The sequence below is a fragment of the Sus scrofa genome, chromosome 3, assembly GCF_000003025.6.
Source record: "Sus scrofa isolate TJ Tabasco breed Duroc chromosome 3, Sscrofa11.1, whole genome shotgun sequence".
Taxonomy (NCBI): domain Eukaryota; kingdom Metazoa; phylum Chordata; class Mammalia; order Artiodactyla; family Suidae; genus Sus; species Sus scrofa.
The window spans coordinates 69,192,655-69,205,045 of NC_010445.4; the positions used below are offsets into that span (position 1 = coordinate 69,192,655).

General features: G+C 42.7%; 1 protein-coding gene across 1 annotated transcript; it reads right to left on the reverse strand.

Moving 5' to 3' along the window:
• C3H2orf78 (chromosome 3 C2orf78 homolog) lies at positions 683 to 9,751 on the reverse strand. Its single transcript, XM_021088402.1, has 4 exons — positions 9,675 to 9,751; positions 8,363 to 8,433; positions 3,707 to 4,468; positions 683 to 2,553 (listed from the first exon to the last, which is right to left on the reverse strand). Exons 1-4 carry the CDS (start codon positions 9,749 to 9,751, stop codon positions 683 to 685), a joined length of 2,781 nt encoding a protein of 926 aa, XP_020944061.1.

A 12,391-nucleotide genomic window follows, 5' to 3' on the forward strand; every position in this document is an offset into this window, starting at 1 on the left:
GGTCTCCTGTGGCAATGGTTTACTTGACCCACCCATGTTGTCCTCTGCCCCCAGGATAACTCAGCCCTTGCCACTCATCTGGTGGATTTCCCTATTCCCCCACCCCTGTTATAATCACACATGGACAGGGCAACTCAAACCTTTCAAAGCTGTGTACTGAACCTCATTTTCTGAAATACCTTTCTGGTGGTCATGAGGCATAAGGCTAATCTCCACCAGAGGCTTTTTCTGTTTCTCCTGGTCAACCTAGATGCATCTTCAGTCATCTTCAACTCTACCCAAATTTTGTTCTTTCAACCCTAACCTCAGACCCTGATGCCCCACTCCTGCTTCCGTGTGTGAACCCATAAAATTTCTCCCTGTCTGGCCTTCCTAGCCCTGGGCCAAGTTCCTTCCTCTTTCCTCAATTTTTACTACTGTTCCCTCATTCTCCCATCCAACTTTCAGTCCCCTCTTTCTCATGCAGGCTTTGATTCCTACCTCCACCCCCAAAAATACTACAGTTGACAGCATCTCAAAACTCAGAAGGCTTCTTTATTATCATCTATTAATTCTATTACATTTATTCAGTTTTATCAAGTTTTAAAATATATCAGAATAAGTAGAGAAATTTGTATATCTATCTATCTCTATATGGAAAAACATCTGGTACCTCAGGTGGCACCAACAATCCTAGCAGCTCTTATACTGCATATCCGTAGTATCGAGCAATTTCCATGTCTTTTTCCCTCTCGATGAAAAACTGCACTTTCCCCAAAGAGGTATATTTGGCAGCGTTCTCACGCTCTTGCTGAGCCTTCCTCTTCATGGCCTCTCGCTCTGGCCTCTGCTCTTTTGTGATGAGCTTTGACATCACTGGCTCAGGAACATTGGGTTTCCTCCATGGAATTGGTTGGAAGCAGAAGTCTTGGAGTAGAAATTGGTTTTGAGGCTTGGGTGGGGCCTGGTGCTTGGTCACAGCAGGGGGAGCAGGCTCCCGCTGGAGAGAAGTGCAAGATGATGTTTTGTAGGGTACAGGCCTAGGACCAGCAGCCTGAGGGACACTGGGCTGGGTTGGGTTGGTCACAACTGGCCAACCTGGTTTGGCAGGACCTGGCAAAGATGCAGAAGCTGGTCGGGATGGATTGGCTGCAGTAGGTTGAGCTGAGTTAGTAGAACCAGGTTGGGAAGGGCAAGCCATGGCAGGCCGATGTGAGGCCAGAGACTGTGGTCTCCGAGGGACAGGTCGAGCTTGAGGCTTGTCCAGATTGGGAAAAGGCAGAGGTACCAACTTGACCTTCCCAGGAGGTGGCAGCTCATACTGGGATGAAGATGGACACTCTTTTTCAGCATTGCCATCTGGTTTCTGGGCTTTGATTTGAGTTTTCTCAGCACCCTTACCCTTACATGGGGTTTCCAGCCATGGCTTGATAGCTGTGGATGGCTGGGAGTCTTTGAGATTGCTGGAATTTCCCAGGGCGTGAGAGGAAGCGAATCTAATTTTCTTATCAGTCTTCTTCCCCAGGGCATGGAACACCTGCACAGACTCCAGCATATGCATGCCTAGGCAGCTGCGAGGCTTTTTAAAGTTCTCTTGGCTAAGGTCAGGTTGGTTTTTCTTCCGCTTCCTCCTGGGAATGGTTGGCTTCTCTTCTGCCTTGACTTTGTTCCCTGACTGCTTACTCTCTTCAGCTTTCTTGGAGTTGTTTTCTCTGGGTCTTTTGGTCTTTTCCTGCCCATGGCTCCTAGCTTTGCTGATCCTGTTGGAGGCAGCTTTCTGAGGTTTGCTGTTAGAAGGCTTGGCCATGTTCTCAAGACCCCCATCACTGATTACGGCATTACAAATAACCACTTCTCCCCCTAACAGGCACTCTGGGTTCTTTGGCTGGATTTTGGCCTCGGGAGCACCGTCAATAGGTTCCGAGGCCTTATGTTTGTTCTTCCTGGGTCGATCAGAGGGAGCCTTTAGGACACCTGACTTTTCCTGCACCTGATTCACCTGAATGGCTCTGGTATCGGTGGCTTTGATTACCTTGGGACTGTTAGACTGATCGAGGTCTTCCAAAGGAGTAAAGAGCTGGGGAAGTTGTATATCCTCCACCAATGTGGCGATGTCTGCAAAACCACTGTTAGATTCAATCCCATTTTCAAGTGTCCCTAGGTCCTCAAGACTCAGGCTATTATTTCGCAGGGCAGACTTTTCAGAGCCAGGCTTCTCCTCTTGGCCAAGGGGATCAATGCAGGCCAGGAGATGGTGTATATCAGGAATTTCTAAAGGGAGTAGTGGAGGATCTAAGTTCTCTATTGGGATCTGGTAGGCATCCAGAAAGCTTGGTTGCTTGGGTTTGATATCATCCAAGCTCTTATTCTCTGTTTGTTCCTGGCTTGGAGCCGGAGGCAGTGCCAGGAGATTGCTGGAACTCTGGACTTGAGCTATCATTGAAATGTCCCCAAGTTCAGGTGGTGGGTCAAGAACCTGGATGTTCCTGCTACTGCAGGACTTGGGGAATTCTGGAGTTTGTGACAAACAAAATGTTTGACTTGGAGGTTGCAGTCCCAGGGAATTCTCCATCACTACAAAGAAATCAAGGAAGAAGTCAGTCCCCAGTAAGGGAGATGCTCCCCCTAGACACCAACACAGCAATCATATACCTTCCAATGATGGGCAAGGCATTTCTCATGGCTCTACTTGAGGATCATGGACAGTGCCCTATGCTAGGCGATAAGAGGTGACTAGTCTAATTCTTACTGGTGATCATTTGATGTCACTGATTCTTGGTTTCCTTTGTATTTCTCATTGGGCTATTGTAAGTCAAATAAAAAATAAAAGTTGTAGGAGTTCCCATAGTGGCTCAGTGGTTAACGAATCCAACTAGGAACCATGAGGTTGTGGATTCGATCCCTGGCCTTGCTCAGTGGGTTAAGGATCTGGTGTTGCCATGAGCTGTGGTGTAGGTCACAGACACAGCTGGGATCTGGCATTGCTGTGGCTGTGGCACAGGCTTGCAGCTACAGCTTCGATTCGACCCTTAGCCGGGGAACCTCTGTATGCCATGGGTGTGGCCCTAAAAAGACAGAAAAAAAAAATACCAAGTGTTTTACAAAGCCTAACATTCTCATATAGAGAATGGTTCCTAGTCGGAGTCGTTAACCACTGAGCCACAAGAGGAACTCCCCAATTCTCCCCACTTTCATGAGAGAATAAGAACACTTCACACCATGAACTAGGAAGGGAATAGGGCTTCCTGATGATATATATAAGCAGGGTCAGAGTCTTCACCAGCTTGCTCTGGACAGGCTCTCAGAACCCAAGGTCTCAAATGCTGGTATAAATTAAGGACATGAGGGAAAGTTAAACTGGCACTGTCATAATAAGAGTTCTGAAATGCCCTCCAAGGAGCCTATAGCAGCAGGTCAGGGAAGGGAGTTTTGCAGTGTGGTAGTACAAGGGGACTGATGAGCTAGAACAGTGAAAAATATGGTATCCCTTGGTTTGCTCTTGGGGTTCTCATACATGCAGCATAGCTGACAATTACAGTCTCTCAACTCCCCACCTATATTAGGTCTTCTTCTATACAGTCTGAAAACAGAGAGCACTGAGCAAGGGTAGATAAAGTCTCAAGACATAAATTCAACCTGTCTACACGCCACTTCCCAGCTACAGATTTTGGACCCCATTTTTCTAATGTTAACCTTATTGTCCTCCTTTCCAGCTATCTGTACTCACCTTGAAAGCTTGTTTCTGTGATGGGTTGAGCATACACAGAGTAGTAGATTCCAGGGGTAGAAGCCGGTGGTAGGATATTTGCAGGCTCAACCTCCTTTAGTACCATTACCATTTCTGGTTGAGGGGCAGAGGCCCTACTTCCTGTGTATGACACAGGGCCATAGGATGGCAGGCAGGGGCCAAGTTCTCCAGCCAGTAAAGACCCCAGTGTGCCTTGGTGATAGTAATATACTTGGCTTCCCTCCTGGTGGGGAAGTGACAGGCCATGTCCCTGATCTGGAGTCTGCGATGGTGCTCCCTGGACAAGGCTGGCAGAAAATGATGGATACAGAGAGACCATGCTATTGGCATCTGAAGTTTTGTCATACTGGGCTGCCATAGACATGGAAGAGACAGTTGTGTCTTGGCCCATGACTGTCACAGTGAAGTCTCCGAGTGAAGAAGACTTCTTTTCAGTGCTTCCTGTGATGTTCCACTCAAAAATACCTGGATAGGAAGCAGCTGAAGTGGACATCTGGTTCTGGCCAGTAACTCCAGACAACATAGTTGTGCTAGAATGTTGGTAAAGGTAGGCATTACCCATGAGTGGCTGGAAAGAGGTGCCAGAGACTGATGGCAGCAGCCAGGCTGAACTGACGGCTGGAGCAGAGACTCTGGAGAAGTTGCAGACGCTTCCTGTTAGGGAAGCTGCATTGCTCACCACAGGAAGGGAGAGCTGGAGAGAATTTAGAGTTCCAAGCACAGAGGCATTTTGGAAATTTTCTGTAAGGAACAAGAAGGTAATGAAAAAGTCAGTGAGGTTGATAAGTTCTCATTATGTTTGAGGAACCACATTATCTTAAATGCCTTACTATCAGGACACCTCTAATATCACAATAGTTACTGAAATACCAAAAAAATCAGACTGTTTGTGATGGTTGTAAGGGCTGGAGCAACTTGACACTCTTCTGGATGAACTGCCTGTGCTCCCATCTTGGGCACGGATGTGCAGAAGACCCAGGTGGTGTGGTGTGATTCATACCTTGTCCTCTAGACTAGAGGCAACCTTCTCCCCGCCTTATCTTTCCCTTAAACCCACACTAATATGGACTTGTATGCTATTTCCTGGAATTGAAGCATTTGAGAATGAGGAGGTCCTTAGAGACCTCCTGTTCTAACAGTCTTATTTCATGTGTAAGGAAACCTAGACTCAGAGAGGTCAAGGTGACTTGTTCAAGTTCTCTTCTTATGTTAGTTTCATTACCAAGCTTCAGAACCTAAATATTGTGACTTCCTTCCCAGGATCTGCCCTGAGCATGACTCTGCCAAATGCCAGGAGAAATAGAACTTCTCATACAGGTGTTTTGTTTGTTTGTTTGTTTGTTTTGTTTTGTTTGTCCATTAGAAAACAGTACAGCTATCACCTTTGTAATCGTTGGTGGCTCACTTTGTGTGTGTTTTCTTTTTAGGGCCGCACTCACTGCATATGGATGTTCCCAGGCTAGGGTGGAATCAGAGCTACAGCTGCCGGCCTACGCCACAGCCACAGCCACATCAGATCCAAGCCGGGTCTGTAACCTACACCACAGCTCACAGCAACACTGGATCCTTAACCTGCTGAGTGAGGCCAGGGATTGAACCTGAAACCTCACGGTTCCTAGTTGGATTGTTTCCACCGCGCCACCACGGGAACTCCCTTCAGTGTCTCACTTTGCTTGTGTAGTTCCTATGCTATTACCTAGAGTTCACATACAGCTCAGTCCAAGTGGTAAATTTAAAGGGTCATTTTTAGGAGTTCTTCTCGTGGCACAGTGGAAACGAATCCAACTAGGAACCATGAGGTTTCGGGTTCAATCCTTGGGCTCGCTCAGTGGGTTAAGGATCTGGTGTTACTGTGGCTGTGGTGTAGGCCGGTGGCTACAGCTCTGAATAGACCCCTAGCCTGGGAACCTCCATATGCCATGGGTGCAGACCTAAAAAGACAAAAAAATAAAATAAAGTGTCATTTTTACATTCTTGTAGCCTGGTTTCTGATCCTACTTCAAAATGATTACCTGAAAGTGAAATTCTTAAGTGCTTTTTAAAGAAAAAAGTCAACTCTCTGAGTTTCAGATTACTCATTTAAAAAGTGGTTATAATGATGACAATAATAATAGCAGTAGTAACTCATGAATAAATCATATATTACATATGATGTATATGGAGGAAGATATAATAAGTTCTGGAAAAACATGAAAAAAATCATGAAAAATAAATCACATAACTAAAATACATGGATATTAATGAAAACTGGGCACTAGCAAGTATCAAAGCAGAAATTTACTAATAAATTAAGTTCTGTATTATACATGCAATATTATGAAAGTGAATATTGCCTACTCTATTTAGTGAATACTGTTTACCAAAAAACACAATAGAAGGTGATTTTGAATGAATTCCTAGCCATACAGAGAAGATACATCAGTAAAAATGCATAAACGGTAAAATGGAATAAATATGGAGTTCCCTTTGTGGCACAGCGGAAACTAATCCAACCAGGAACCAAGAGGTTGCAGGTTTGATCCCTGGCCTTGTTCAGTGGGTTAAGGATTTGGCATTGCCATGAGCTGCTGTGTAGGTCACAGACGTGGCTTGGATCTGGTGTTGCTGTGACTGTGGCGTAGCCAGCAGCTGTAGCTCCAATAAGACCCCTAGCCTGGGAACCTCCATTTGCCATAAGCACGGCCCTAAAAAGAAAAAACAAAAAAAATCGCAATAAATGTGAATGTATAGGTAGCCACAATCTATGTAGACAAATATTTCAATAAAAACTGGTACAAAGCAGACAGCAAAATAATGTGTACAAGAATTCTGTTACTGTGATCACTCATATTTTTTTGACTATTACCCCGCAAGTAGCAGATATTAAGCTTAGTAGAAATATATATTTCAATTAATATAACCCAATAATAAACATGATACATCTTAGAAAGTATCATGATGGTTTTTAAATTTATCCTAGAACCTGGATTACGATCACCTTCAACATCTAGAAGAGTGACATCCCCAAAGCCTTAAAAAAACCATCATCACTAGAGGCCAATTAAGAACGATTTTTAGGAGTTCCTTTCGTGGCTCAGTGGTTAATGAATCTGACCAGCATCCATGAGGACATAAGTTCAATCCCTGACCTTGCTCAGTGGGTTAAGGATCTGGCATTGCTGTGAGCTGTGGTGTAGGCCACAGACGTGGCTCAGATCCTGTGTTGCTGTGGCTGCAGCTGGCGGCTACAGCTCCAATTCAACCCCTAGCCTGGGAATCTCCATATGCTGTGGGTATGGCCCTAAAAGAAAAAAAAGAAAGAAAAAAAAAGTTTTTAAATGTAGGAAAACCCAAAGGACTCCACAATACTGTTTTAAATAAAAGTGGAACTAGAAATGTGGGACTTGACTTTTCCTTTATCTTCTTAGTAGCTAAGATCTAAAAACAGGATGGCTGTTGATCAGTGTGCTCGCTGTGTTAAGAAGGAAATAACTGTTAAGATGAAAAGTAGCCTTGACTTAGAACCTACTTATCATACAAAGGAACTAATCTTTCTGATTCCGGTTAGAAGATACCGTTTTGAAAATTTTATTTTTGATGAGCCAAACATCTACATGGCTTAACAAATCAAAATGATATAAAACATTGAAAATCAGCCCCCTAGATAACCACTTTTATTAGTTTCTTGCTTATGGGAAGCATTGTTTTTAAAACATATTTTGAAACTGTCTACATTCAAAACTGTCAAGTGCCAACTGCATTCAGAGAGGCAATCAAATAAAAACACTATGACTTTTATGATAAGCTGCTTTTCCCAGCCATACCCTTTCTGGCCTTACTTTCCTTCCTTGTCTATTAATATAAGTATTCGCTAAAATCAACTTGTTTCGCCCTGTTCTGAGCATATTTCACTCCATGCTCTTTCTGCTTTGATTTAAAATCTTTGGTTCCTGTCAACATTCCATCCCAAACTACTTTTTTCTTGAGAGCTCCTCCATGCGCTCCCAGCTTTATTCTTTTTTAACACCTCTTTATTCTTATATTTTCTCCTCTCACTTTGTTCCTCTTGACCTGTACTGATGAAAACAATCCTAAACTTCCTTAACGTTGACCATGTGCCTCCGTGTGGCCCAGTACTCTCCATCCTCTCTCTCTATTTTCCCTTTCAACTAGTTTAGATAGAAAACTCTGAAATATGTGAATATTACTCTTTGAACAGCCCTAAATTTAAAATACTAAAGTTGAAACATACGTGGAAGGAGACCATTACAGACGAAACATCTCAGTATATATTGCTAGTTTTCTGCATCAACTGGGTTTTCTGTTCCTGTTGAATACTCTCAAGAAGTCTCTGATTTCATTTTCTACATGAGCCCCCTTTAAGACTCAATATTAGCAAAGAAAGGGACCACAGAGAACAACCAGAGTAGTATCCTAATGTAACAGATGAGGACAAAATACTTTGTGAGCAAGTCAATGACATGCCCAAAGTCACACAGATAGTAAATGTCAAAGTCAAGACTGAAACTCAGCCTCCAGATTTCTAGTTCAATACTTTTCCCCATTATCCCACGCTATTTTGAATCTACTACTAAATCTAGCGGCAAAAAAAAAAAAAAAACCTAATGACAAAGTTTTAAAAGTTTCTTTCCTTACCTGACATGTTCAGAAAAGAAGAGGAAACATCAACTGCAGATACTAGATGAGACCGAAGGATGGCTGAGTGGCTGAAGCCAAAGAGCACATGTGTCCAGTACAAAGGTCACTGGTCACTGGTCACTGGTCACTGGTCACTTGCGATGATCCAAATTGATACACAGGCAACTCCATGGAAACCACGAGGTTCTACCATGTGGCAGTAGGTTTGGTGGGAGAACGATGTCACAAAGCAGGCAGTTAAAAGGTATGAGGAAGCCAATAGGGAGGTTGGATCCCCAACAAGAAGACAGGATTTGGTGGAGAGCACGTTGGAGAGCGAAACAACACCTCAATGTGTGAGCTCTGGGGAGGTGAAATCCTGCAGGACAGATTTACTTTCCCACAGGCTGTTAGGTTAGGGAAATCATCTCAATGTTTCTTCTAGATGTTTATGGATATAAATAATAGTAACATATTTTATAGATTTATGTTTTATATATTATATATTTAAAATATAAAACATTTTATATTATTATGTTTTATATATTATACATTTTTGATTTTGTATACATTAGTTCATTAGGAAAGAGCTGTGCAGGTTGAACAATTACAGTTGTTATGAAATCACGTCAGTTTGATTAGTGAACTTACTGCAGGTTTTAAGACGCAAAGGATGACATTAAGGAGCTCTTTTTGGAAACTGGTTCAAGAGCAGGGTGATGTTTGTGGAGTGCATGTTTTAGAGAACAATGTGGTCCAAAGATCTTTTTTAGTTTTTTTTTTTCCCCTAACTCCTACCATCCTGGGGTTGGGCTGGGCCAAGTTGGACTTGTATTTCTCTTCTGCTCTCTCTCTCTCTCTTTTTTTTTTCCTTCATTATAGGCATTGTTTCTAGGACAAGTCTTGATCTTGCCTTCTTACCCTCATGGATGTCTCTTCTTGTCAACTTCCAGCAGTAAAAGGTCTTCTTCAGTGCTTGATGCTTCACAAAACAGACTCTGGAGTTCGCATCGTGGCTCAGCAGAAACAAATCTGACTAGCATCCATGAGGACGCAGGTTTGATCCCTGGCCTCCATCAGTGAGTTAAAGCTCTAGTGTTACCGTGAGCTGTGGTGTAGGTTGCAGATGCAGCTTGGATCCTTCGTTGCTGTGGCTGTGGTGTAGGCCAGCACTACAGCTTGGATTTGACCGCTGGCCTGGGAACCTCCATATGCCATGAGTGCTGCCCTAAAAAAAAAAAAAGAAAGAAAGAAACAAAAAAAACCAGACTCAGCCCATTGGAAGCAAATATCAGAAAGCAGGAGACAGGAGACACAGCTGGTCGCAAACCTTTCCTCTTTCAGCCTTTGACTGCAATTCCTTTGCCCATAATTTGCTACCTCTGGCTCCTTGGGCCCCACAGGCATCCTGCCATCCAGGCTTCTTATCTGTGAGAAACATTCTGGAAACTGTCTCTTTTCCTTGTCTCATAAGTTTACCCAGTGTGGCAGTTACTGTAGTCTCCTCCCCCTTGCAAACAGCCGCTATAGAATCTCTGGCCTCTAGGATTCTCTGTCTTGCATGCTTGGGTGCAAGGCCAGGCAAAATGAAGAAAAGAATAATTAGAGAAAGAAGAGGACATTCAAGGAGTTCCTGCTGTGGCTCAGTGGAAACGAATCCGACTGGTAGCCGTGAGGATGCAGGTTTGATCCCTGGCCTTGCTTAATGGGCTGGGGGTCCGTTGTTGCTCTGGGCTGTGGTGTAGGTCCCAGATGCCAGTGTTGCTGTGGCATAGGCTGGCAGCTATAGCTCTAATTTGACCTCTAGCCTGGGAACTTCCTTATGCCGCAAGTATGGCCCCCCCCCCACCGTGGAAAATACGGAGCAGACAAGGTGAAAGGCCACAGGAAAAAAGAGATTTATGTGATTTATGTGGATTTCTCGGTTTCTGTGAGAACTAAGTTGACACATTTTGGCTTCATTTTGTATAGACAGACAATTATATATATAATATATATAATTATATAATATGTAATATATTTATATATTATTTAGGATATATTATATAAAATATTTCATGTATTTATTCATATTGTATATACATATATTTATATATATTATTATAATGTGTGTATATATAGTTGTCTGTTTATACAAAATGAGGCCGAAATGTGTTGTCACTGCAGTTGCTTGGCTTATGGCTATGGCTTGGGTTCGATCCCTGGCCTGGGAACTTCCATATGCTCCAGGCACAGCCAGTAAAATAGAATAAAATAAAGCAGTTCCCATTGTGGTACAATGGGTTGAAAATCCAACTGCTGTGGCCTGGATTACTGCGGAGGCATGGGTTCAATTCCCAGCCAGGCACAGTCCGTTTAAGGATCTGGTGTTTCTGCAGTTGCAGCATAGGTCACAGCTTCAGCTGGGATTCAGTTCTTGGACTGGAAACTTTCATATGCCATGGGTACAGCCAATAAATAAATAAGAATAGAATAATGCAAAATAAAATATTCATTTCTGACATTCAAGTCTATTCAGGCAAATCCTTAGTTAGGCCTTTCCAGATTCTGAGCCTATATGACTTATTTTTGCTCTCTAGTTCTAGCCATTTAACTTTAGCTTCCAGGCTCAGCATCGTCTTAACCTCTGAAAGAATCTTACACATTGGAGGAAGAACCTAAACAGCTCTAAACAGTTCAACACTTTGGAACTTACCATCACGTCCTATCTAAAGCCTTATTTTTATAGTTAGGATATTGTCTCATCCCATAGATCCACTTCTGCATTTTGTACCCATCAAGTTAACGGAGTCATTTCTTGGCATAATGTACCCAGTCTGTCTACCCCCCAGACTCTCCCTAACTCTTCCCATTGTCACGTTTTTTTAGAATCCCTCAAACCATTACATGGTTTTTGGGGCCTGTCAGATACTGGTAGATTTCATTAGCATCAAATGCTGAGCTGGCTGGTGCTCCAAATATCCCTTGATTCTATAGTTTCCATTCCAGGGTACTACATACCTAGTAAGGCATTCTTTTACCTCATGTTGGACCCAATCCCATCCGAAAGCCTCTTCTTTGCTAGTTTTGGAAACCCTGTTTTGCCCAGGGTTTTCTTGTGTTAAATCCAGCTGAATTTGTTCCCATCCAAGCTTGTACCTTTTAGCAAATCAGAAGTGTAAGGCCAATATAGCTTTTCTTGTGTCTGATAGATTTATATCACATCTTGTACATTGACATCGTGTCTATAGATATTTGTATCATTTGTACTTTTTGGACAGTACATGCCTATTGGATTTTTTTTTCATAAATTGCAAAAGAATATTTTAATTTGAACATGCCTACTTGCGAGTTTGCAAACTATGTTGTGCTAACATATCTTTTCTTTTTCCAAATAGCACTTTGCTAACATTGACCTGTTTGTAATTATGTGGAAGCTTTCATAATTGTAAATGTTGTGGATTTAAACTTTAAAAAAAATTTTTTTTGGCCATGCCCTCAGCATATGGAGTTCCTGGGCCTGGGGTCGAACCTGCGCCTTAGCAGCGACCTGACCCACTACAGTGACAATGCCGCATTCTTAAACCACTGAATCACAAAGGAACTCCACATGTTTTTTGTTTTGTTTTTTTTTAATCTAATGTAAGATAGGTTATCCTTTGCTGTTCCACTGGGGCAGAATTCATAGTTTTTCTAAGAGATCCCTTTTAACAGATCCCTATGCCTGATATTGTGAGGAAATCTTATGCTTGAGCTCTATTCTTATCTCTCTCTCGTATTTTTTGGTATTTCTAAAACATAAATACGTACTGTCAACATCCAGCGTGATACCAGGCACATGACAGAAACTCAATAAATGAGTGGGAATTTAAGTTGATACCATATAAATACACAGACACACACACACATATATGGCCACACTGGTGGCATATTTATGTGTGTGTGTATATGTGTGCATGTGTGTATATACATACACATACACATATATATATGGAAGTTCCTGATCCAGGGATTGAATCTGAACCGCATCTATGACCTATACTGCAGCTGCAGCAGTGCCAGATCCTT